This window comes from Anoplopoma fimbria, chromosome 19 (assembly GCF_027596085.1).
Source record: "Anoplopoma fimbria isolate UVic2021 breed Golden Eagle Sablefish chromosome 19, Afim_UVic_2022, whole genome shotgun sequence".
NCBI classification, from domain to species: Eukaryota; Metazoa; Chordata; class Actinopteri; order Perciformes; family Anoplopomatidae; genus Anoplopoma; species Anoplopoma fimbria.
This window is the reverse complement of record NC_072467.1, coordinates 10,795,856-10,823,537: the sequence shown is the minus strand read 5'-3', so window position 1 is coordinate 10,823,537 and position 27,682 is coordinate 10,795,856. Positions and strand designations below refer to the sequence as shown.

General features: G+C 40.1%; 1 protein-coding gene across 1 annotated transcript; it reads left to right on the top strand.

The window, feature by feature from the left end:
- The first annotated feature begins 540 nt into the window (after nucleotides 1–540).
- Nucleotides 541–27,682, top strand: nup93 (nucleoporin 93). Its single transcript, XM_054619704.1, has 22 exons — nucleotides 541–738; nucleotides 2,261–2,441; nucleotides 3,002–3,119; nucleotides 13,504–13,566; nucleotides 15,119–15,247; nucleotides 16,294–16,368; nucleotides 17,416–17,508; nucleotides 17,673–17,812; nucleotides 17,997–18,129; nucleotides 18,424–18,581; nucleotides 18,685–18,850; nucleotides 19,006–19,099; nucleotides 22,829–23,020; nucleotides 23,104–23,230; nucleotides 23,421–23,493; nucleotides 23,912–23,956; nucleotides 25,477–25,593; nucleotides 25,727–25,845; nucleotides 25,934–26,051; nucleotides 26,601–26,684; nucleotides 26,786–26,914; nucleotides 27,291–27,682. Exons 2-22 carry the CDS (start codon nucleotides 2,263–2,265, stop codon nucleotides 27,399–27,401), a joined length of 2,463 nt encoding a protein of 820 aa, XP_054475679.1. The 5' UTR covers nucleotides 541–738; nucleotides 2,261–2,262; the 3' UTR covers nucleotides 27,402–27,682.

Genomic DNA, 27,682 nt, shown 5'->3' with positions numbered 1-27,682 from the left:
TGTTTTTTTGCCTTCAGCCCAATGCATCTTGGGCAGGCATAGAGGATGGTGGAATTATGATGTTACTATGGGCATTAAGAAATATTGTATAGTATTGTAATTATTCCTCTTTTTGACAATAACAACCTGCACATGTTGTAATAACACTAAAAATCATTGCCCTATTAGTCATGTGCTTTTCAGCCAAGCGTTCTTTAATAAAGTTATTGTATAGTATTGTAATTATTCCCCCCAAAATTTGCAAAACAAAACAATTTTTTTTTATCATGATAGGCAAAAACTAGTCCAAAACCTGAGAACCTGTAGCCTCTTTTTGACAATAACAACCTGCTGTCACATGTTGTAATAACACTAAAAATCATTGCCCTGAAATGAAACCAGAGAAATGAGACCTGTCATGGGCCTGTTTCTGTTGACTGACACGGTTTTAGGTGTGAAATCTGCACTGTGGTTTCTGGTCGGTGCATGTACAGTTTGCTGTTGGACTGTTTGTCAAAGTCCTCCCGTCCAACAGGGCGGAGCAGAGATGTTTGTCGCGTCTCTAAGAAAGCGAGCAAGAGCCACATCCGGTACGGTCCGGGTATTGACCAATCAGCATCGACTCCAGAAGTACCGGGGCAAATAACATACTTTCATGCATGTTGGACCATACTACTGCTTAGCAATATTGAATAAACTCAACAAATTCACCCGATAAGATAAAGGCAGGACCTTACTTACGACAATCCCACACAAAAGGTACGAAGTATGTCTGCCTGTAACGGTGTTCAATCAAATATAAAGATTTTAAAGTTGATGCGACTGTGAGCATGCGAGAGAGCGGTAACAGTTTAGCCTGCTAGCTAACGCTGTAGCATTCATCCATTCATTCTGATACAAAGCTAACTAGTGTAGCAAACTAAGCTGGGCCGGATAGCAACACTTTCTAAAAACGTCATCATGGTTGTATATATACTATCTAATTAATTTGCTCTTAGCAGCGGTTGAAATTGCCTCTACGACACGGTGCTGCTGCTGTCACAAGGAAGGCTAGTTTCTAAAGTAGCTAGCCGAGCTGTTAGCATTGTGCTAACGCCGAACTTATCTGACAACCACGGCACTCCATGCGCGCGCTGCAGTTGTCACGTTGATGATGTCAGCTGTCAGAAGATGTTATGATATCGGATGTATGCAGGCTACATGTCATTTATTCACAGTTTGTTTGGCATGTGCTCTATACTAGATGCTTTTATTGTGATGGTGAATGGCAGGTGTCAAGTCTGTATGTAAAGATGTTACATACCGGTATACAGTCTTTGACCAGACCTCTACAAGGGAAATGTCATATTAAAAGAATCAAGTATAGAGACAATGCAAACTGAATGAAGTGCATCTATATATACAGTCTGTATGTCAAGTGGTGAAACACAGAAGAGACCCTGTGAGGGATGGAAGTCAGATATACAGAGCAGCCACAACTAACATGGCTTTATCAGTTTTCTTTGTGGTAATGTAATCCTAGGTGAATCAGTTTAATACATTTATGTTTCTGTAGTCTCAATTTATACAATGTCACTTTTTACCCTTTTTTTTGTTGTGTTTGCGCTGTACTCCAGCGTTTTGGATTTGAAATACAGCTATTGTTAAAATGCTACCTTTTTACTTTGAATATGAACATTTTCACTACTCTTTCCTGTTGTGTTCTTCTGTCAATGAGCCCTTGAAGTCTTCAAGCCATAAACATCAGCTGAGACCTTGCATACTCGCAGGTGATGCTCAGCCAGGCCGGCGCAGCATCCGTCTTTAGTTATGCCTTGTTTTGGGTTACATTTTTTTGTCTTAAGCCTGATCTTCAGCAAGTGAAATACACCATCTGTTGAACTGACGGCAGGTTAACTGTTAACATTTCACTTTAAGCCCTCGAATGTTAAGGGTCCTTCTGTTGTTGCATATATCTAAACAAACAAAATGTGTTTATGTATTCTGTATTCATCCAAATAATTTGCATTTGTTGTTGTATCCATAACACACTAGTGTTCACCCAGTATTTATGTGACTTCTCAAATTGAAGCTGAAAGTTGTCATTTCAAGCTCATAGTCATTGTTTCATGCCAAATCAAATGAGGCGGAGCACAGAATTTAAACAATAAAGAAAAGCTTAATCACTGTCCAACTATTAACCAGCCTTATTTTGTACAGTATACTCAATCTCCCAGCTATATTTAGATGTAAACCAAATAAAATGTCTTTACTCACACACTCTTTCTCTCTCTCTCAAGAGGTATGGATGCGGAGGGCTTTGGGGAGCTGCTGCAGCAGGCAGAGCAGCTAGCTGCCGAGACAGAAGCAGTGTCAGAGCTGCCGCATGTTGAGAGGAACCTCCAGGAGATACAGCAGGCGGGGGAGAGGCTTCGATCCCGCACCCTGACCCGCACCTCGCAAGATGCTGCCGACGTAAAAGCGTAAGGAATATGTCCCATGCACATAGTCATGCCGCACAGTCAGAAAATCTATGTTAAGATAAGATAATCCTTTATTAGTCCCGCAGCGGGGAAATTCACAGTTGTTGTTCCTGTATAGTGTTCAAAAAACCTATACAAGTGGTAATAAAGTCCATCTGCTTCCTTAAGATAAACAGTTGTTTTTCATTTTAAATGACTAATCACCTGCCACTTTGATGTGCCCTTTTTATTCTGGTAATAATGTATAGCTATGTTTTGAATATGCATTTTTATAAGAAGTGACACAGTCAAAGCCATTAAATATTATGTTCTCCTGATTGAATAACCCTGGAAATCAAAATATTTGTGACATTTAACATGTAATATTTTTATCTTTTAAATCCTAACACAAAACCTTCCATGATCTTTAGTTAATGGGTAGTACTCCAAAAATAGTAGCAAAGCCTCTTGTGACCTCTATTGGTTGTCAAGCAAAACTACAGTTCATTGTCTGTCTTGCTCTTCGTTTAGTTCTTTCATTATATTCATTAATTCTTACCACCTCTCTGTCCTACTCTCAGGTCAATCCTCCTTGGTTCCAGAGGTCTAGACATCTTCCACATCTCCCAGAGGTTGGAAAGTCTTAGTGCGGCCACCACTTTTGAGCCCCTGGAGCCTGTCAAAGACACTGACATACAGGTATGAATGACCTAATGGGCCACGAGTCCAACTGGATGCTAGCTCACTTTCATAGATTATTTCTTAAGAGAAAGACTCTATGTTTCATATGAAATCCTTGTTTCAAATAGAGAGAATAATGGTTCTAAGGAACCATCTTTGCCTGAGCATGCATTGTTTAAACATTGGCTTGCGGAGAGATTGCGTTAGCCAGATAACCAGGAAATAAAATGTATTTTGTGATCCACGGTAGTAACATTAATAAGCTAGAGATGATAAGATTTGCCCTCAAAGTATGCAAGTTAAGGTCTGAAAAAAAGCTTGACAGTTGTTGTTTTTTGTATGGATGGTAAAGAAAGATTATTCTGGTCATGGGAGATGTTTTGATGAGCCTTTCCTTTACACAATACATGGTTCTATAGGCTACGCTGTGATTGTGTCAATCCACACCATTTGAAGTAGATATGTAGTTTGTACTTTCTCATGGTAAGTCAGGCGTAAGAAGGGAATAGAGTTGGATATCTGAAAGTAAAAATGGTTTACAATGGTTAGCTGGTGGGCAGCTTTAACAGTGAAGCAGGTGGACATGTTAAATTAGCATTAACAGATGCGTAACTCTCCAGACTTTGTTACATTTCCAAGCAGAGTAGATGAGAAAAAACGTAAGTGTGGTGAATTGTCTGAAGTGAGGTTACTTTAAAAAGCCTCGGGTGTGGAGTCATCTCTGCTTGAGGCTACATTAGTTGCTACCAGCATTAAATACCAGTAATGTAGGCGCCAAGTTAAAAATAATTGAAATGACTCTGCTGTATTGATATTGACGCTTTAAGAAACTAAACAAAACTATAGAAGTGCATTCCCAAATCCCAAATGGTGTTAATTTTCTTCATACTGCATAAACCCTTACAATGCTCCATTTTTTATTGATTAAACAAGGATCTTTGCCTCTTCTACTCTTTTTCTTCCACTTCATACAGATTGCCTTTTTAACTCTCTTTTACCACAGCTTACACTCTCTCTTTCAGCGATGTTGCTGCATTTCCACGAGCTCCATCTGTTTCTCTCTTTATCCCTCTTTATTTAACCCCGGTTAATCATCTGTCTATATCGGTTCTCACATCTCTCTCCATCCCTTCTTTTCCTTCTGACCTTTTCAGCCATTGTGACATGTGACACCAGTTTGTCTCACTCTTTCTTACTCTCTCTATGGTAAGTTCTGGTTCTCTTCCATCACTTTCTGCCTTTCATTCTTTTACATTAGCTCATTTTTCATTCCTCTTGTCAGCCGGATGTAGGCTAGCCTGGGTGAGTTTGAATGATTGACTGGAAGAGCACTTAACTTCTGGCAACGTGGACACACACACACAGAGACACACAAACACACACAGACACTCCCTATCTATTCTTGATCTTCTACCCTTATTGGTTTATAAGAAGACCATACATTACAAATTTCCTTCAGAAGAAATGTGCAATTCTCATTCAATAGAATAACTCCTCTGCTGTGTTACAGAAAAAAACTAAAACACAGCTCCATTTGAACAACCAAATCCCAGGAAGGTGGTGGGAATACAAGGCAAGCCAGTTGAGATAGTTGCATTGTATTACAAATTCATCATCTTAAGGTCCATTTATTCAGTAATATTTTATCTGAATAATTAATAAAACAAATAGCATTGCAGACCATGGTCCGTGAACACAGTAAACACTACCAAGATATAGTTATTATTGATCCAGGATCATAGACTAAAACATATTGGGGCTTAAACAGAGCCTCAACATCTCCATCACAACCTTTTGTCCTGACAACATTTCGAACCATTTTTCACAGAAATAGTATTTGTAGAATATTGCATTACAAAGTATAGGGGTTTCTACTTTTCTGGTCACTCAGCATATCTGACTATCTGGCCAAAACTGAAGTGAGTAGAAATCTATTAAGCTGGTTATTTGGATATTATTATTATTATTTATTTTTTTCAAGATCATGAGATGATACACAAACAGTTGACTCTTATTGCAAATTGTAACTGATCGTGACTCTAATCTCAATGAGTTTATTGGGCTCGATGACAAGGCAACAAAAAAATGAATGGTACTCAGGAGGCCTGTTCAGCAAGAAATAAAAAAACAACAAGAAAAGCAATGCAGCCCACTTTTCTCCCTCCTACAGATCTCCATTTTACATCCTGCTGGAAGAGTTTCAGTCATTTTACATCACCAAATACACTGAGGAAAAAGAGTTCACAGGATTGACATTCAACTTGTTGGAATAAAGACTACAGCATCACATTCAGTATGCTTTACACACCCGATTTTAGACATTACAACATTCATTTCACTGTAAAGGCTTTGGTCTAGTTGTCAAATGTTAGATATCAAAGGAAATTCACATACTGTATGATACTGATGATTGCCAGTTGAAGTTACTAGATAAAAAAGCTATCCAAGACATCGTGAAAGATATCCTTGTATAGATATTTGGGCCACTTTGCTAGAAAACAACCTTGTATCAGATACTTTAGATTACTCAAAATTCACCAACTGCGGGCATGATGTAACATGATGCCAGATGTCAAAACCAAGTGTGATGGTGCTTCTACTAGCATAACACCTAAATCGACAAACCGTCAGCGTCCGAGTTGTGGGTACTGTTGGCAATGAAGGTGCCAGGTTTTGACAAGGAAGAAGAAATCATGGAATAAAAGACACATCTCCTTTTGTAAACTGTCCACCGTGAGTCCAACAGTGTTATCGAAGTGAAATGCTAATTCAGTGCAGTACTCTTTAACATTGTGCTACGTGGGGATGTGCATTTAGACGATGATTTCAGGAACTGACTATGTTTAGAGCAATCACCAATAGTCGATCCCTTTCCCAATTTTAAAACAATATTTCGTCTGTTTTACCAATAATGTATTCAATTATTGTTATTACTATTAGTTGTAGTATTGTAATTATTAGATTTTCTTTGCCCCCATTCAACATCCCCCACTTATTTCCAAAGTGTGTGTGTGTGTGTGTGTGTGTGTGTGTGTGTGTGTGTGTGTGTGTGTGTGTGTGTGTGTGTGTGTGTGTGTGTGTGTGTGTGTGTGTGTGTGTGTGTGTGTGTGTGTGTGTGTGTGTGTGTGTGTACACTGGCATTTCAGCAAAGACCTCTGACCTTAAATAGGCATTGTGTAAAACTTTGTTAGGAAACAAACCTAATGTAATTGGTAGACACGAAAATAAGCAATGTTTTCCTTACATTCCTCTAGTTAAGCCTTCGGTTCAGACCTTATTCTAAATATATTCTGCAATGATAATAATAACATCAACAACATAATAGACTGTATATGATCATTGCTTTAAATGGTCCAAGGACATGAGATCAGGGGAGTACTGGAGGTTGATAACACAAAAATGACTGTGTGTGTGTTTGAGTGCGTGTGCGTGTGCGTGTTTGAGTGAGCATGCCTCTTTGTTTCCTGTGTGGAACACACACACACACACACACACACGGACACACTGAAGGAATTGATGTGTGGCTGAACACAAATTAGAGAGAATCTTACTATATTACTTACTATAGAAGGATATAGAGTCCTAGATTTAGGGCTTCATGGGCAGGGAGTGGCTGATTATGTGCAGGCCATGTTTGTAGACTGCATGCAGTTTGTTAATTTAGGTTTTCATCCTGTTTTTCTCAGCGTATAGTTAAAACATGGATGCATTTATGCTGCGCCTCATTCAGATTTTTCTGCTCAAATGTAGAGGAAGCAGATACTCTACAATACTGACACACATCTCTTTCGGTGAACACTATAGAAAATGTAAATCATCATTTTGAGTCCCAAAGACTATGATAAAGTTGTATATTTGTATTAACATGACAATGTAATCCAAATGGATGGACATCCGGTCATAGTTATCAGGCTGTTTTTCTCAATGTCCTAGTGACTAGTATTTGCACAGCACGCCATAAAGAGTTTTGTATAATTTGAATTTGATTGATTCTGATTATACTTAGAGATTTGTGGTTCTCATCTACAGTACACATGCATGCATGGATACATGTGTAAAACGGGAGTTAGACGGAGGCACACTAGGTTCCAACAGCTGTCATTACCACGTTTTTATACCCTTCCTAAATCCTTGTTCTGTGCTCTGCCAGGTTTGCATTTGCATTTTATGTTTTCTGTGTCGGTAGTTGTCGTAGCTGAATCGCTTTGGGTTGGTATTTGGCAATTCTGTGTTCTTTGTTTTCTGTGTGATAAAATATTATATACAATAGTCAACAAAGGAGGATGACGGATATATAGAGAGGCTAAAACCATGAGAAAACAGGAGGTAAAAAGCATCTGAAAACGATTGCAAATGAAAATGAAAATCATGGACAGAAAAAATGAAACTGTAGAAGTGGAAGGCTGAGAGCCGTGCTGGTAGAAAAATGGCGACCAGCTGCAGTTTTTTCTTTCTCTGTCCTCGTCTCACTTTTCACTGTTCCATCTTTCTCTGCCAGGGTTCTCTCTCTCTCTCTCTCTTTTTTTTTTTCCTCACCTCTCTCTCTCTCTCTCTCTCTCTTTTAGCTGGTGCCTCTCCTTACTCTCCTTTGTCTTTTACTTTACCTTCTTTCATCTCTTGCTTTTCCTCCCTTTCAAATTTACATCTTTTCTCTCCCTCTCTTTTCTCTTTTCCAGCCCTCCCCAAAGCCACACGCACACGCACACACACACACACACACACACACACACACACACACACACACACACACACACACACACATATCCCTCAGCAGTGATGGCATGCGTTCAGCGGATGCAGTTGGCTAAGCCCAGAGCATCTGCTGAGATAGACGAACACCACTGACATAGCTTTCCTGGATGTGTGTGTGTGTCATGCACAGGCACCTTGTGCCTGTATCTGTGTCAGTTGCGATCGATTTCTGGCATACACTGTCTCTCCGTGTGCTCATGAATGAATGAATGTGTGTGTGTAGCGTAGATTTGGCCGCACGTGGGCGCATTCATTCTCAGCTTGTCTATTACGGCCTGCACATATGAATGCGGCTATATGGCATGTAGCTGTGTGTGAATGAGTGTGTGTCATGTGCACAAGTCTACAAGTGGAGAGGTGTTCGTAGTAACCTGCTTAGTAACCCCCCCCCCAATCCGCTTCCCACATGTGCCTCCCAAACCCTTCATTAACAAAACATGACCCTTAAGAGCATGATTAGCCTCATTTCAAGACAGGATGTCGGAAGCCATCAACCGAGGGGGAAAAAATCCATTACTATAATTGCATTGAGCTGAGGGAGGGAGGAGAGAGGGAGGGAAGAAAGGAAGGATGCATAGATGGATAAAAAAGGAAGAAAACGAGTGGGATTGAGGGAGGGAGGGAGGAGGCGGAGGGCCATAAGAGATGCTGGGATGAAGTGAAGGAAGGATAGAGATAGAGAGAGAGAGAGGATGGAGGAGGAGGGCCAAGGGAGTGGGGGATGCCAGCTGATGGTAGGAACTGATATTCTATATGAATCCATAGTTCCTTCTCATGGATCCCCCCCGTGTCTGAGTGCTCAGTTGGTACAGCCCTCCGACAATAAAACCACCACCAGTGAGTCTTGATGTGGCACTTTCATTCGGCACTCCGGCTCACGCACAAGAGTCACCGGCCTGCTTTCGAAACGGAGAAAGGCTGCAAGCGAAGCACCATGCCGGCTCGACAGGGCACAGGGAACACGCCCCAGCATGGCGTCCACTGCTGCTGCCCCGGCACGGCAACAGAGAGGGATGGAGAGACAGAGGGCCGAAGCGGGTCTCCCAGGCCTTCAAAGCCCAGATACCTGGGCACAGACAAAGAAACCCCAAAACTATTTTTTTTTATTCTTTTCTTGCCTCATCCTGTCTTCTCATCTGTCAGTCTGTCTGCCAGGCAGGCAGGAGCTCAGCATGAGTGAGTATCGCCTATACACATAGAAATGCACACCCACTCACAGACAGGCATGTGACCTGTCACCTGTCTGTCTCTTCCCTGGTTATGCTACATTGTCTGTGGCTGTATGGCAGCCATGGATATGGCGCTGATTTTATAAACAGGCATGTTTATGATTTTATCATCAGAGTTTCAATATATAAACGCACACAAATGTGTATAAATGCTGTAATACTTTACATATATGTTTTATATTAGAAAGAAAGTGGAAAGGGTGTGGTTTCACACACACACACACACACACACACAGGCACCGGTCGCTTATTGTGTCATGGCAAATGAGGACAGAAAGCCTCCCTCACGTACTTTCACGATGACTGGCACAGAGAGCAAGGCTCCCTGTCTCCATTTACCCTTAAACTGCTCTTTGACTGTGTCCTTATGTAGCCTTTCGATTCCTCGAGACCATTTATCTCTCTAACATATTTCATATTGTGCAATGAGGCAGATCGAAAGGGTGAAATATCCGACTTGCTGATTTCCCCGAACATACTGTGAGATTGCAGTCAGACGCAGACAGTGTGACTATCTTGACCGAAGGCTAAAAGAACGAGGGCCTGTGTGTGCCGGCACAGAGAATGTTCACATGCGTACATATGAACATTCGTATTCGAAGACGCACAGTCACATGAATTACAGAGATTTTAAATGAATGATTTTATGGGATTTTCTAAGATATGGTCATGTTTGTACCTTGGCATGTAATAAGCAGTCAGATGCCTACAGATCTTCATAATACATTATAGCAGAAATTAGAGACAAAGATTTGGAATATCCATCAGTTGTATTTTCAAATAAAAGCAGACTCGCCTTCGATTCTACCTTCTTTACCCTTTTGCGGCTGTGTTCCTGTTCCTGTAAAATCTTCCGGGATGTCGGGCCGGCAGGCTGTGGGTGTTCACAGTGGGCTGCAGATCTCTGAGGATACACGATACAGGGGTGGGGCAATGGAAAACGTAGATCTTTAGATACACCTATTGCCCAGCACTGAATTGATACTTGAAAGCGATCAACATGCTGTTGTCTTCTGCTTAAATGTCTTGCTTTTTTCAGGGCTCTTTTTTAGTAGAGATAGTTAAATAGATAGATGTTAAAAATGATCTCTGTGATAAATCCTCTCAGAATTTAGTAAAACTGCACATAATCCTTACAGGGCATCAAATATACAATGTTTGTAACAGTTAAAAACAAAAACTAATTTGAGATTGATTTCTTTGTTAAGTAATGTCTGATAGCAGTGACATGTCTTGTCCATAAAGAGTTCTCTCTTAAAACAAGTATTTCTTGTGAAAGGGAGGAGCATTTCAATCTCTGACAAATGACAAATTTTGGCCACGGCTGTTTGGTAGGTTATTAATTTACATTTGGCACAAAAAAATGTTGCATAGGCAAAGCTGTTGGCAACGCAAGTGCAGCTGGCTACAGACAACTAAACGACAGCGATGAAAAATCTTTGCTTCCTGTTGTACTTCAGTTGAAGCAAAATTGCTGAGGCTCCTGCCTGGCAGAGTCATTCAGTGTTCCCCAATCTCCCATCAATGCTTCATGCCCCTCCCTCGTGTTTCTGGAGAAGATGACCATTTCATTTCACCTCCAATTTACTGGAATAACAGTCCGTCATCACCAATGACTAATACAGTCTCATTTTCTCTTGTAGTACATATATCCCATAAGCCTCTGTTACAACTACTCTATTCTACTCCTTTTTCCAGTACAGCTCTCCAGTGAGCGTTGACCTGAGCTCTCCTCTGGTTGGAGTGGTTAAATATAGACCTATTCTCAGCATCTCCTGGGAAAAAAAAGTGAGATGGAGAAAGAAAGCGGGAGGGAAGGAAGGTGCGGGCGGAGGGAAGGGCATAAGGGATTGGACCTGAGGGGTAAATGGGCACGTTGATGAGAGAGAAACTTAGTTTCCTCCTTAATTGATTCAAATAGTCTAATCTTATGAAGCATTTTAACTAGTGAGACCCTTTAGTTTAAGCCATTGTAATGGTAGGTAATGCCATGCAACTGTAAAACAAAAAGTAAAAACGGCCTCATAGATTTGAAGTCACCTCTGCAGATTTAATGTTTTATGAGGACACCAGTAGAATTGTCCCACTACACTTGTGTTGGACTTTGGCTCAGACTCTGCTTTAGTTTTGAATTAAAGATGTAAAGATGTCTGACTGGTCTTCTTATCTTTCTCTGTAAGTTATTATTTGTGACCTGAATGATTGCTTTTTCCTGATATTTTTAAAGGCACATTTTAGAGAGCACAGACCCATTTAGAGTCGTAGCAGACTGCTGTCCACTGTGACTGACCAAGATGGAGTTCAGAGTTTTCCACCCATGAATTGTGGTTTCCTTCTTCTCTTGTCAGATGATAGCACTTCATTGTCTTCTCTTAATTGCACATTGATAAAAGAATACATTAAGTGCAGGTTAATTGGCCCAGCCAAGCCATTCAAACTTTTCTAGCATTGATGAACTTTCAATGCAGTAATTATCGTTTACTTTGGTATTGATATTATATCAAGAATGTCTTCATTCTCACAGTGAACCTTTTGTGCTTCCAATTTGCTCTCAATAGTCAGAACAGAGTGAAGAGAGTGAAAGAGGAGGAGAGGAATGCAATGACAGACAGAGGTGAAGGCTGAGAGCTGGGGGAAAAAAGGGAGAAGAGGAAATGAGACTCAAGTAGGCAGAGCAACGAGCAGGTGGGGGGAATAGGGACTCAAGAGAGAGGTGAGGAGAGATGGAATGAAGAGAGGAGAGCAGAATGATCTCCAGCTTTGAGAAATGGTATTTCTCCCACCAGGTGCTTGCTCTTCAAAATAAAAGGATCTTACGTACATTAAACCCGCACAGACAATATGGTGCTAAAAATGTCATCAGTGAATTTAAATGCTATTATCAGACTGAGGGAACAACTATTTCCACCAATTTAAGACATTATTATGTCAAATGGTTTATATAAACTCTAAGAATACACGCTATCGCAGGACTTTCTTGCATTTTAAGGAGAAGCAGTATTTAGCAGTATATATTTAAAAATTGCATAGTCATTGAAGTTCAAACAAAAGCAAGCCATCATAGGCAGTGAAATCCCTTCTTTCTGTTCAGTTTGTGCCTCAATTTAGCAGCTAGTATTCTTACTTTATGCTCTGTCTAAGCCAAAGTAATTGTATGTGGGGTTTTTTAACCACTCAAAATAATAGAGGAGCACTTAAACATGGAGTGCAGTACTCGTGATATTGTAGGGCTAAAAAACGCCTTAAACAATTGTTTGCAAAATGCTGATATAAAAGATAATCATGCTATGTTTCTTGTGGTCTTGATGATCTATTGGAAAAATAATAGATTAGTTGATCTGTTTTTTTAAGTGCTACTAATCAGTGAACAGTACAACATAATTAGTGAAATTTTGCACAAGCTCATGTTTTTGCTCCCTTTTTTTTCACTATTTGCTTTCTCAAAGCAGTTAAATATATTGAATGTTTGACTTTATATTGCCCTGTTTTTCATGTGAAATTCTGTCTCCTCTTGGTATCAAACCAGATGCATCTATAAATATAGATCCAAAAGCATTCCCATGTCATCAGCATGATGACAGGAAAGGCTATTTTGTCAATATCTCTGAATTGAGAGATGATGCGACGTTTTTTTCCTCGGCTCTGCCTCTGACTCATTCGCAGCTTAGGAGCTGTCATTGTTCCTCCGTTAAAATGCTGCACATATGTCATGATATTCTGCACAGGAAAGAAGAGATTTCTCACGTCGACTTGTATTTTTGATACTGTAACGCTGCCAGTGACCCATTTTTGTGTTTGCCAGTAACGAAGTGCATTGCAGAGCAGCCACCATTTTGTCGCTCTCTCAAGATGTCTGTCTCTTTATGCACGTCAGCGCTCACCGACTTTCCCTCCGAAGAGAGCTACCGTGTTCTCTCCTGCATACTCCAGTTGTTACAGAAGTACCACTTACTCACTATAATCAGTTGAGTAGGATGTGAATAAATATGATTTTCATAGGAAGGACCAGGGGAGGGGGGTGTATGTATGCAGGGGCAGCCATCTTGAGATGACTTCAAAATGGAGGCCGACTGCTGTCTGATAGCAAAATGGTGTGTGAAAAGCATGGATGCTCGTGTGTGTGTATTAAACAGCGACCAAACGTTTGACTAATCCTGACGTAAGAATGCACATGTCTAGGAAAGGGAGAGAAAAACAGGATGGGAAATAGAGAAAAAGCTTCTATCTCCCGTAGAGCAAATGATGGTGCACCTGCTAAATCTGTACCCACTGAACTCTCTGCATACAGTTTATCTCTGCTTCACTGTATCCCCAATGTTTGAGCTAAAATATTCTTCTTTCTCTCTCCGTTTGTCTCGTCTCATTCTCTGTGTTTGCCACGCGTCTCTGCCTCTCTCTGTCCGTCTCTACCTCGTCCACAGGGCTTCCTGAAGAACGAGAGGGACAACGCCCTCCTGTCAGCCATTGAGGAGTCGCGCCGCAGGGTCAGTATCTGCCTAGTGTGTTATTGCTACGTGGGTGGACATATAGCTACAGCTGGGTGGCAGAATCTAAATCCTACAGTGTTGGAAACCAGATCATAGGCCTACACATGTCTCAGCATTTTTATTATTTTCATAAAATTGTAATTGTTCAATTTTTTTAAGGACAAGATGCCGTAATTAGACTATCGTCACATACAGTAGTGTTTCTTTCGTTGCCTCATATGTAGTTTTATGAAATCAGATGAGTTTTCAGCACTGCAGTATGTATGAACATTAACACATCACAATATAAAAACACTTAAAAAACAAATGTTTAGTCATTTCTGCTTGCTGCGGTCTAGAAGTCCTTCTGGTGTGAACCTTCGGGGAATAGTTTTGAAATGGCTTCCCTGATGTGCAGAGCTAATAGGCTCTGCGTTTAATTAGCTGCCGTTCCCATTATCTCTCTGCTCCCTGAGAGAGCAAAGAAGAACTTGTGTGCAAGGGTGGAAAACTCAAATGCACTGATTAAAAAGAAAGTGGATGTTAAAGATGTTCTTGCAGATTTCTATCTTGACATCTGTACTTTTCACATCACATTAAATGTGTGCTCTTGGCCTGCTGAATGACGTATTCAGTCGAGTTGTCCAGTCTCTTAGCAATCACTTGACCTGGATATGATCTCAATTAAATTTAAAGCCTTTGGATTTTTAAGGCAGATACCAATATCAATATTTGAGAATCACTTTTAGGCAGTTGGTAAAAAGGGATATATACTGAGTGGTTAAAACATCTACAAATTATTTATGTAATGAAGACACATTTTTACCTCAAATGTATCTTGTCATTTTTGCACTGAAATTTCTTGATTCCATCATAGTTTTTGACAGACTGCTGTGAGGCAACTCAGAAAAGTTAAAAGTTAATGCCTTGACATGCAGGCAGTGACCAAGTTAACCAAGTAAATGATGGCTCTAAAGGTCTACATTTGTGTCTCCCTGAGCTTGAGATTGGAAAAATTCAATTATCTCACGTTCCCATTATCTCACTTTGAGTCTCTGCGGAGAGTCAAAATAGACGGCACTGTGTCCTGATGGAGTAGTGCAATCATGACAGGGGTCTGCTGCTAAATCTGGTGTGTGCGTGCGCCATATATGTCCTTTAACCAGGGAAAAGTCTCAAAAAGAGTAAAATCTCTTCTTCAAGCTTGACAGTATACACATTGTTACAGCAATAAACACAAACGATAAAGCAGACAGATACAACTGTCACATGCTACAAGGGAATGAGCACAATATCCAGTTAATATGCAATACTAATGCATAGAACAGGTCAATTTTAAACAATTTTCTTTAGATATTTAAGATATATCACATGAGTGCTATTAAAATGGGCTTAAATCCCCATAGTAATCAGTTTTGCAGTATATTTTTTACTTTGGGGACCAACATCTGTAGAATATTGTGAAAGTGCATGCCACATTGAGTTTGGTCTTTTTCCACATGAATGTACACAGATAACAAGGAACAAGCACAAGGAGAGATTTCCTATTTAGGACTTTGATGTGTTTCAGACGTTCCTGTTGGCTGAAGAGTACCACCGTGAGTCCATGCTGGTCCAGTGGGAGCAGGTGAAGCAGAGAGTGTTGCACACGCTACTCGGGGCAGGAGAGGACGCACTGGACTTCAGTCAAGATGTGGAGGTATGGGATACACACTAAAGAGCTGCTTTAGTAGGAAGGACCTCCACAGTTAAAAATGTATCTTCACCACCAAGAGAGACAAAGTGTCTCAGTCTGCTCCGATAAAACTACTTTAACTCATGGCAAAGCTAGACCTGCAGACTTGAAACACTTGCTGCTGGGACTATTGAGGTGTGCATTACTTGCTAAAAGTCGATATTACTAATGTTGAGAGTATATTATATTGGTATGTCAGCTAATTTTAGGTTTCCCTCTGGACCCAGCTCTGCACAGGCCCTCCTCCGTTTGGCTGTCATAAAAAATGAATACGTTTCCTGAAAAAAGATGCTGGTCCAGCTTTGTTCATTTTTAATAACAAAGACGCCTGAGGAAACGTCTATTTTTGGCATTTATGAGATCACAGATATCACAAGTCTGTGTTCTACCTTTTCATATTTTACAATTAAAGAGTACAATTCTTAGTTATTTTAAACGTTTAAATTTGTGGACTGTGTAAAATATTGTTATGTTGATATAATGTTGTACATACTTTCTGTGCAAAAATCAAGTGTCATTTCTTTTCCAATTAATTTAGCCACATACACAAACGTCAATATATTATATTATATTTAACTCCCTGGGCTGATTATCTGTATTAATAAACAAGTCTCAAGTCTTTCACTGTCTACCAACACATCTAAAGTAACCAGAATAACTGTGTCATCTGAGACTCGGATACTATTTTTGTCTTGTTCCTGAATAAAGTAAAATACTTAAATCATCTGTGTCATCCTGCGGGAGCCAATCCCAGCATGCTTTGGGCAACCGACATTGAAACATTGTGGTCCTTCTCTGGGCTGGAAAGACTCAAAACACAGAATATTCAGTTTGAAAGAGGATTCATTTAAGATGCTAATTGATTGTTACATCAGACAAAATTAATAGTTTTATTGGTACATGATTGGCATTCCTGTTGTTTTCTAGCTTTAGTTAACCTCCATTTAGAAATGCTTCTTGCCTATGTGCAGCTTATTTATGAAGTCATCTTCTGACTCTGTTTATTGTAGCCAAGCTTTGTGAGTGAAGTGACAGCTCCAGGAAGGAGTGCGTTGGACAGCGTGGAGGTGGCCTATGGACGACAGGTGAGTGGACATCAGACTGATCATTTAGGTGTACAACAAAGCTCCAGTTAAGGGCAGACAGTTTAATTTAGTATGAACAGTGGGCTCTTTGGATAAAGATATTTTCAAATAAAATACAAGAAAGCTCCAAGGCACTCTCCTTTTAAACAATTAGAATGCTATTATTGTAATGGCATCGTTAGACCTAAAAACAAAATCAGACGTGTTTGGGCATCAATCTTTAGTTTGGGAGTGCAAATGTAAAATAGCTTCGAACCCATTTATCTCAGTGCCGCCGGGTCTTTTTTTTTTTCAGTTCTAAATATCTGAAAACTATATATCTGAATATATCCATTATTATCACATTGAAACACATTACATAGTTTCCGACCTTCTTGCTAATTCTTCTTCAATGAATTTGCTGTAGTACAGAGAAATACTCATACCAACATAAGTGTTAAAACTTAAATCTAAGAAAACTCCACCTCTTTAATGAGTGATAGTTAAAGTAAGTTAATCACATGTGTGAATGAGTCTGTTTGTGATGCCCTCTTTCTGATCGCTCAGTTAAAATGGGGTCACAGGAAGTAGGAGATCAAACATATTGATTGATTGGGCAGTAGAGGGGGGCTCTGGGTAATTCTCTCTCCCACTCTGTCTCTGTGTCTCTGTCGTCCCTCCTCCCTCATTATCCTGTCTGACCTTCTCTTTCTCTCTCTGTTTGTCTCTGTTCTGATACATGACGCATTACTTTAAATGTGGCTTTTCCTCTGACCATGTGTCGACACATTGCATGCGGCGTCATTTGTCTAGTTTTTTTTATCCTCTTTGATGACATTTTAAACATTTTGATCCTTTTTTTCTTGTTTTTCGTCGTGAACCATTTCACTCGATGGTCATAGCGTTGGCTTTTATTTCGGAAGCTGAGGATGGTGTTGTAGGCGGATTTTAAATTTCAAACATTCATTTGAAAATGTAGAAATTTAACCTTCACGCTTTGACTGTTTTCCTTGTCTCTCTCTCTCTCTCTCTCTCTCTCCGTTTTATCACGACGACTGCTTTCTCCAGATTTACATTTTCAATGAGAAGATCGTGAATGGTCACATTCAGCCTAATCTGGGAGACTTATGTTCCTCTGTAGCAGAAAGCCTGGATGACAAGGTAAGAACATCTGCTATCACCATGAAATGGTTGTTTTCAGATGTAATTATTATGCCCTTTGCAAAGATATAGCTAAGTTTTACTCTGACAGCTAATATGCATTCTGTTTTTTCCTATACATGCCTTTAAGTAACTTCGACTCTTGCCCTCTCTCTTCAATCCAGAATGTATCAGACATGTGGTTGATGGTGAAGCAGATGACCGATGTGTTGCTGGTTCCAGCCAAAGACACTCTGAAAAGTCGCACCTCTGTTGAGATGCAGATGGCCTTTGTACGCCAGGCGCTCAACTTCCTGGAGAACAGGTAACTTTGCTTGTTTTTGTTTTTCTAAAGTGCAGTGGTCGGTCTTATGTTTTGAAGAGATAAAGCTTTTCATATATCTAAGTTAGTACTGGCTAGTTCAAATTTAACCTGAAAGTTAAAATTTAACCTGAACTGCACCATGATGGTGAACTCAGTGTTTATGTGTGTGTCTCCTCACTCCCAGTTATAAAAACTACACCATGGTGACTGTGTTTGGGAACCTCCATCAGGCCCAACTAGGTGGAGTGCCTGGAACGTACCAACTGGTCCGCAGCTTCCTCAACATTAAACTACCGGGGCCTTTGCCTGGCATGCAGGTAACACACACAGATTCTGAATGTTTTTGTTTTTTATCTGACAAAAATATAACTGCTAAATCAACAGAATGTCATTTTTAAATATTTGAAAAACCTTCCAATCGTATTGCACCAACAGTCTGATTGTGAACTGATCTTCACTGATGTTTGCAACCAGGGACTTCTACATGATGGGTTTTTTTTAGAACAAGCTTAATTAGTGTGCAGGTCACTAATATGGGGACTGAATCTTTATTTGAAATGAGTCAGTGGAATACTGTCACCACTGTATCAAATGTCTCTGTGTGGTTGCAGGATGGTGAGATAGAGGGCCATCCAGTGTGGGCTGTGATCTACTACTGTCTGCGTTGTGGAGATCTGAATGCAGCCATGCAGGTTGTGAACAGAGTGCAACATCAGCTGGGAGACTTTAAGACCTGGTTCCAGGAGTACATGAACAGCCCTGACAGACGGTGAGAGGACCTAACCTCCTTGTCTTATATGTATATGTTTCCAATGCACACAGAGGTCAAAGAAGGTCAAACCGAATCATCATTTATGATCTTTTCCCTTCAGCCTTTCTCCGACTTCAGAGAACAAGCTCCGTCTCCACTACCGCAGAGTGCTGAGGAACAGTGCTGACCCTTACAAGAGAGCCGTCTACTGCCTGATCGGGAAATGTGATATCAGTGATAACCATGGAGAGGTGGCAGACAAGACTGAAGACTACCTATGGCTTAAGGTACAGCAGACTTAATTTAGCTCTTTTTCTTTTTGGTTTATTGAAACATAAAGCACCAGCACACTGGCCAGAGGAGAAGTTGGCCCAGATAATGTTCATCATTAAAGTTCCAAGGCTTGTTTAACAAAGTGTGTATCGTGTTTTTGTCCCTGCAGTTGAACCAGGTGTGTTTTGATGATGACGGCAGCAGCTCTCCTCAGGACAGACTGACCCTGCCACAGCTGCAGAAACAGCTGCTGGAGGACTACGGTATGGAACTGCATTTCTGTTTCAGATCTACAAATGACCACAAATCGTTCAACTTTATTTTCTCGACATTGTGATGCATCACTTTTGCCTCTCCGCCTACCCCCATTCAATTATGTTTTCCTCAGGGGTATTTGAGAAGCAGAGGGGGCACACACGTGTGCATGCACGCTGTTCCCTGTGGACAACACTATCCTTTGGTTGTCTTTCGCTCATTGCAGAGATGCACAAATTGCAATTTTCTCGACCGATTACAATTTCGCAATTTTTTAAAGTCTTACCAGACGATTCTGATTTTTGCCGATTCTAATTTTCTTTCCAATATCTATAATTTACTGCAAGGCTCCAGACTATGTTTTTTTCTTTACAGCCGTCTGAGAAAGTAATTAATTGAGTAAGTCAGTGTAAACTGTCAAAATATCTACATGTTATCCTCTTTCAGTTTTATTGTCTTCTGTAGTGGTTATTTTCATAAAAACACACAATTTAAATGATTAGGAAATAAATGGTTTTATTTTTATTTAAATACAAAACATCTTGGCAATAGTGGTTTCAATTGTGTATTATAAGCTGCTTATAGCTAGTGTTACAAAGATCCTAATTTCCTCTCTTATATGTTTTTTATGTTACTGTGAAACATCTCCTTAAAACTGTTTCTGAAGCAAAAAGTCTTTCACCATTTCATTTGAACACCTCATGATAATTTAAGGGTACATCCCTTTTTCCACCTGTCTTCTGACTTGTTTTTGTACATTCTGAACTGTACTCTCATTAATTCCTGCCATCTCAGTGCTGGTTTTGCTTGGCCTGTCTTTACCTTTGCTACAAACATTTTTTTCAACTTTAATCTTAAAGGAGGCGGCATACAAAGATTTGTGAATGCAAAAACCTCAATATGGAGAAGCAGATAAGCCACCTTAGAAAAAATATAAATATATAGCAAAATGAGCAACTAAGCAGGATCTGGAAGTAAAGTTGGTGCATGGAGGATTTAACAATACTAAAGAAAACGGCTATGCATAATTCAATATATTTAGTTCCTTAAAAGTCATGTTTGTTCCTTCATTTTGGTATGTTGAACAGCTTTAAACACTGCAGTACCCATGAGCCTCAGAAACTTTATCTATTGACAACAAGCAAGCCAGAAGTGTGACTCAGACCAGTAGCAAATTCTGGACCCTTTGTCAAAGTAGGCAGGAACAAAAGTTTGTTAGTTTTTGGGAAAAAGTGCCAGAATCTGTTTGTGAATTGATTTTTAAACTGCCAAATGTAGAAATAGCAAACCAGTTTCTCATCTTCTGTACTTATGATTCAGCCAGGGGAGTTTCTTGCTTGAAAGCGCTACATCTGCCAGTCACCTGCTGCCTGTGCAGAGAATTAGATTACGCCTCCCGCTTCGTCTCTCTGTAGGCCTTATCAAATGCCTTTAGTGAAGTTAAAAGAACAGCTGCAGTTGAAACTCTCATCCAACAGTTCTTCCTTCTGGCTGCATCACACTGTTTCCCTGACTGCTCTTCAATAATTCTGTAGCATTGATGTTTCAACACAATGAATATTACATGAGGGCACGAGAGGCACTTTTGGATAGACCCCCTCGGCATTTATGGAAAATGGACACATGGAAAATGGCAGAAGTAGTTTTTAGAGTAAGCTGAAAAGGTTTTAAGGTTTTTATTTGTCACATACTCAACATGTTTCTACATTGTGCAGTGATATGCTTATTTGTGTTCTCCAGCACTGTGCTTGAAATATAAATAAAAAAAATACAATATATACAACAATACAATTGTTTAACAATACAGCATATATAACAGATACTAGAGACCATCTTGCGATGGGATCACAACAGCTGTCTATGGTGACGCTATAACGTTGACAAAATCTGTCCACCCACAGACAGAAATATATACATCTGGAAAAGTACTCAAAACCTCTTCTGTGGTAGTTCCAAGTCCTGTTTTTAATTATTTTTGCTCAGCAACCAACAAATCACCTCTCTTCTTAATTCATCCAATAAGGCAATTGGAAAAAAAACGCAAAGGACGTGGGGCTCTTTTCTGTTCAGAGTTGAAGTTTCTCAACTGGGGGAGTAAGAGAAAAAGCCTAAAAATGTGAAGTACTCAGCAATGCAAAAGCAGCGTGCAAAAAGCTTCACTCTCATTGAAAACAATAATCAAAAGCTGCCCCAGGCTGCTAAAATACAATCTGCCTGATCAGGGCCTCAAACAGCCACATGCCCCTAATACACAAAAAAAATGGGAGCATAATGGCATTAGGCCTTTTCTCCCTCAAATAGAGAAAGCAGTTTTCTCCGCTGGGTGTTGCCTTCTCCATGGGCCGATCCTGCTCCGTTCAGATAAGACTGCACTTTCCCATTTCCCCTCTCCCACTCTCTCTGCTCATTGGGAAGTACAGCCTGAAGCCACATTCTGTTTTCTCTCATGCTGCTCTGCTCCTTCGGTTGTCTGGCTCAGTGTTCCTTGTAGTTCTCCATCTTGCTTCACAGCGGGACGTAAAGCCCAAAGCCCGTCTGTTCCTCTCTCCTTCGGTCGCTGCTTCTCGGTCCTCTCCTTTTTATCCTTTTTGCCTGTTTCTCCTTACACCTGCACCGCTGTTACCCCTCTTTCCTCCCACTGATTTCCGTCCCCTTTTTACATCTCCTCTCCTTGCATGTGCATGTGTTCTTTCTCATTTCTTGTTTGTACAATCTGCTGCAGCCCCCCCACGCTCTTATCTCGCCTCCTTCGTCCTTTCTCTCCTCTTCATCGCTCTCGCCCTCTTTTCTTCTCTCATGCGCTTTCCCTTTTTGAACTAAAGTGCTGTAAGTCTGAGATAAGGCTGTAAAATGGCTGACATGGTCCACCCTGTTCTACTCCTCAGCCCGCAAGAGGATTAAGGATTATAATTAAAAAGTAAACTTGATGACTAAGTACCTGAACTTGACAGCATATTTTTTCTTACATATTAGTTGCAATAGTAACTGTCAAAAATTGATGTGGCAGGAATAAACCCAGAATTAAACCGGTGTCTCAGATGGCTGTTATAGTTTAATACATTTAAGTACAGTAGAAGAGTTTCTATAGTTACTGTCAGATAAACGTTGAAAAACCAACAAAGTGATTTCAATCATTTTCCTTGATTAGACCTTGATCTTGTACAGACTGTGATTAATTGACTTGTCCCTCCTTCATATTTGCATTCATTAGTCTTATGCCTTATTTCAACTGTATGGTTTGACTCGAATCTGTTCACTTTTAGTATAGGCAGGATTCTCAGCTGAACGTCACAGCAAAGCCGCATTAAACTCCCATGACAACATCTTCAATGCGACTCTCGCTGAAGGCATTTTTGCATCATTTGGTAATTTTGCATGCTGCCATTTTTTTTTTTTAAGAGGGTCATTTGAATACAAAAAAACAAAAAGTCATTACTGGAGGTCGCTTGGGCTTTTAAAAAATTCAGGATGTCCCTTGTCAGTACCAAAAAAAGTAGCAGGTAATAACCACGACTTTTGCTAATGGAACACCAAAAAAGAGCCCGTCGATTTAATGCAGTGAAAATGCAGCAAAAGATTGTCACAAATTACTCAAAAATTAAATATGTCTGAACACATCCGATATTAAAAATTGTGACCTCTTTTCCTCCTGAAATGATATGCTGGTTTAATTATTGCAAAGATACTTCAACACTTTATCTAAACCAACTCCCTCTCTCTCATCTTGTGTCAAACAGGAGAGTCCCATTTCTCTGCGAGCCAGCAGCCCTTCCTGTATTTCCAGGTGTTGTTCCTGACGGCTCAGTTTGAGGCGGCGGTGGCTTTCTTGTTTCGTGCCGAGAGACTTCGGAGTCATGCTGTGCACGTGGCGTTGGTCCTGTACGAGCTGCGGCTGTTGCTGAAGTCGTCTGGCCAAAGCGCTCAGCTCTGTGAGTGTAATCACAGTAGAGTGACACAGACCGTTGAGAAAGAAATTTTAGTGAAAGAAAATCCTTTGACCTGTTCTCCGTAGTGAGCCAGGAGCCCGGTGATCCTCCCATGGTGCGCCGCCTCAACTTTATCCGTCTGCTCATGCTGTACACTCGCAAGTTTGAGTCCACTGATCCACGGGAAGCCCTGCAGTACTTCTACTTCTTACGGTAAGTGATCTTACACTCTCACAGTCAGATGAACATCCTGTAATGTGATTTTATGACCATGTACCATAAAGATAGTTGGTAATGGAAGAGCATGTGTGACAAATATTATGAATGAAATATTGCTTTTGTCTGGTGACGTTCACCATAATGCCGCTGTTTCTAATTCCTGCTGTATGCGTCTGTTCTGCAGTAATGAGAAAGACAGCCAGGGAGAAAACATGTTCATGCGTTGTGTCAGTGAACTTGTTATTGAGAGTCGTGAGGTGAGTGAAATGTCTATACAGTTGTTTAATGCCTTTTAAACCCTGGTAATGCAGCCTCAGCTAATACCAAGTGCCCACTAGTTGTGTTTCTTAAAGAGGGATAGAGCATATCCATTTAATTCGTTTTCCTTTGCTCCTGATCTTGTCTCGGACATCCTGATCTTCCATCCAATACTTATCTATAGTTAATATTAGCCTATGAATAAATGTTATGTTTTTTGATTTAGATTTTTCTTCGTTTAGACTTTAGACTTTGTAAATATAAGTGGACAAAATAGTGGTTTGAAAAGACCTTTCATCATATTGTAATCCAGTAAAACTAAACAAAAAATAAAAAGTTTTTACCTACTTCTCTGGTTTAACACTGTGTACTTTAAATGTCATTGATTTGGTATTTTGACTTTGTCTTTTTTTACAGTTTGACATGCTGTTGGGGAGATTGGAGAAGGACGGCAGTAGGAAGGTAGGAAGATTGTCTTTGATCTCTCTATCTCTCCCTCTTATCTATTCTGTGGTTGTTTCTTTTAATGCTTTGACTTCTCACCTGCTCTCTTGCCGTGCCTTTCTCTTCTTCTCACTCTGCTTCACATTTCTCATCTTTCACTCGTTCTCTCTGACTCTCTTTGACACTCCCCGTTTAGCAGCACTTTGTTCCTCTGCCATGGATCTAAAAGCTCTTCACAATGCTTCTTAAAGCCTTTGGTTGCAAATGTTCTTGACATTTCTCACAATGCCGGCAGCACTCTGCAAAATGTGATGCTTGAGGGTAGTTGTTCCCCTCAAGTTCACATTTCTGTATGTTTCCTTCCACACATGTGATGAACACACTGTGTAACCTGTTTTGTCAGAGTCTTTTGAATCATTTACCTACATTCTGATCAATCAGGAGTTGCGCTGCGGTATATTTACTTTAAATTTAACTAAGCTAATAAAATGCTAAATGAATGTTACAGTAGTGGTTTATAGTCCTTTACATAAAAATACTTTTTGGGAAACATTATATTCAGTGTTTGATTGTGAGATTGCCGTTTACTGGATTTGAGTATTATTAAGGCAGATTCTTTACATTTTCTGCATTTAATAGAAGGAATATATTGGACGTGAGACTTTTCAATATGTTTATGCTTTAGATCAATATGATGATCATGTAGCGTGTACTTGAAATAATTGCGACCTGTGTGACTAGGCTCAATCAGCAGAAAATTTTGTCAGAATCAGTGTTTATAAATAGAAGAACATTGATGTTTAAAGTGTCTAACCTGTAAAGGTGTCACAATAAGAATTTGCGTTTAAAAATGCTAATTTGTTGTGATTTTGCTTATGAATTATATTTTTGGACATACTGTAGGTTTAATGTTTATAATTGCTTAAATGTCTAGGCTGCACTTTTTAATGGAGCATAATTAGAGAATTACATGATAAGCGAAATCTGTGAATTCTTTGCAATATATCTGTCATCAAGTAAGGGCAATTTATCTCAATCCTTAAAGATTTTGATTAGAAATGGAATTTAAACAAGCTATTCTGGTGCAGCTATTGGATGTCAGATATAATAAAGCAGTGGTACTTGTTTTTCATTAGATATGAAAATGTTGATGGTTGTTCTAATGGAAGTTATGACAAAAATATTAATCCAATTGGCATTTTTGATGGTAAGAAGCTGCAGTATGTGAATGTTGGTGCCAAAGGGTTAGTCAGTCTGTCACTGGTAGCAAATCAGGGCCATGTTTATTGCTTTGGTGATGTTGGTTATGATTTAAGTTGTGGGCATTTCCCTTACAGGATCCCTTTTCACTCTGGGTTTTCTAACTTTGCTTATTTTGCTTCTTTTGCTTTTATTTGATGTATTCGCTGCTTTTTCTTTTTATCTCATGATCCATTGCTGGAATCAAACCAACAACTCAAAGATAGTTGCCATCTGCTCAATCATCAGAACTCTGGTATTCTCGGTCTCGCTCTGATCTTCTCTCCTCCTCCCTCTAGCCTGGAGTCATAGATAAGTTCGCCGGGGACACCAGAGCTATCATCAGTAAAGTGGCTCTGGAGGCCGAGAACAAGGGCTTGTTTGAGGAGGCAGTCAAACTCTACGAGCTGGCTAAGGTGAGCCGACCTGTTTATGTGATCTCTGCGTCCATAGATGCACCTGTAATTCTGCAAAGCTGCTGTCATTTGCAGCTGTTTGTTTCGAGTCCTCTCACTGTCTCTCTGTCCTTTTCTGTTTGTCTCTGTCTAGAACCCAGATAAGGTGTTGGAGCTAATGAACAGGCTGCTGAGTCCAGTCATTGCCCAGGTCAGCGCTCCTCAGTCCAACAAGGAGAGGTTAAAAAACGCTGCAGTGGCTATTGCAGAGAGGTAGGACACACGCACCATGCACTGGTTTAAATCTAATCAAGAGCATCTGAATCTGAAAAACATAATAATTTCCTCTTTTCCGCTGCAGGTATCGTTCTCAGGGCGTATCAGGAGATAAGTCCGTCGATAGTACTTTCTACCTGCTGTTAGACCTGACGACGTTCTTTGACGAGTACCACGCAGGTCACGTTGACAGAGCATACGACGTGAGTGCAACACAACAGTCCCAATACAGAAACAGACCTAGTATATGATCCCAACATTACTATATTGAAGTGATCTGTGTTGTTGAATATGTGAAGCTCGTTAAAAACCAGTACAAAGACACGCACATCCGGTGTCTGATAGGATGGGTGCTGGACCAAAGCACACATCGTGTATATAATGGTTTGTTCTTTTTATATCCCATCATCATATTTATGTACCTTTCTGTACTTTTTATATATCATATATGTCGCCTTGATATACTATTTTTGCATACGTTTGATATACAATGTATTTTTCTTACTAATATTCAATATTTGATTGTTTATTTGCAACAGGTGTGGTATGTCATGTGAGCCCTTTTGTGCATTATGTGTATATAATTTGGCGACTCTGTACTTATCAGACGTATGAGGAAGAGCTTAGTGCTCGAAACGTTACGCAGCAATAACAGTATTTTAACAGGAGCGCCTTGGTCTATCTGTTTAAACTCTGCTGAATATGCAAAGCTCCTCTGTTAACGTCATTCCTCTCTTTTGTTTCTCTACCAGGTGATGGAGCGTTTAAAGCTCCTTCCTCTCAGTCAGGACAGTGTCGAGGAGAGAGTTGCTGCTTTCAGGAACTTCAGTGATGAGGTGAGATCAAGATCTGAACGCTCAAAAGGGACTCTCAGACTTTCTCACAATACACAGCATTATTCTTTAACTCTTTCTAAAATTGTCCTCTGTGTTCCCAGGTGCGCCACAACCTGTCTGAAGTGCTGTTGGCCACCATGAACATCCTGTTCACTCAGCACAAACGGCTGAAGGGGGCGCCGGCAGGAACACCAGGACGACCACAGAGGACCATAGAGGACAGAGACATGGTGAGAAGACAGGCTCTGATAGAGCAAAGCGATACATTGTAACAGCTGAAAGAGATGGATAGTAAATTAGAGCAAGATTTTTAATACAGATCGCTTCAATTGTTTATTCAAGAATTGTGACCAAAGTATGTAGTGTAACATCTCTAAATTGAAAAATCCGCTTGTCATTTCTGTCTGTCAGAGAAAATATTTAATGTGTACTACCATTTTGGTACTGCCATGTATTGTTACTAATATGCTGACTTATGTGCCAATATTTGTTTGCTCAAACCGTGTGATGGGATGAACAGAAGCAGTCTCTTCTTACAGTGTTTTAATGTCTATGTGCCCTTCTTCTTCTTCTTCCTCTTCCTCTTCCTTTTTCTACTTTAAACAGCAACTCCGCAGCCAGGCCAGAGCCCTGATCACCTTTGCTGGTATGATTCCCTACAACATGGCCGGAGACACCAACGCAAGACTGGTGCAGATGGAATTACTGATGAACTGAGACAGTGTCTCACACACAACACATACACAAACATACAGCTACAAACACACAGCTACAAACAGAAACATTTTGGCTTATTCAGACTCATCATATTCACACACACTCACTTTTCCACTATTTTTGTTTTGTAGTGAATACTTCATTCGTCATTGTGTTACCAGATACATCCATACATCATCCGTCTGAGTTCCCCTTAGTTGTCGGTTTCTTTTTGTTCTGTTCTCTTTTTTTCAGTTTTATTGTTTCATATTTGTATCTTTGATGATTTTGAATAAAAAATA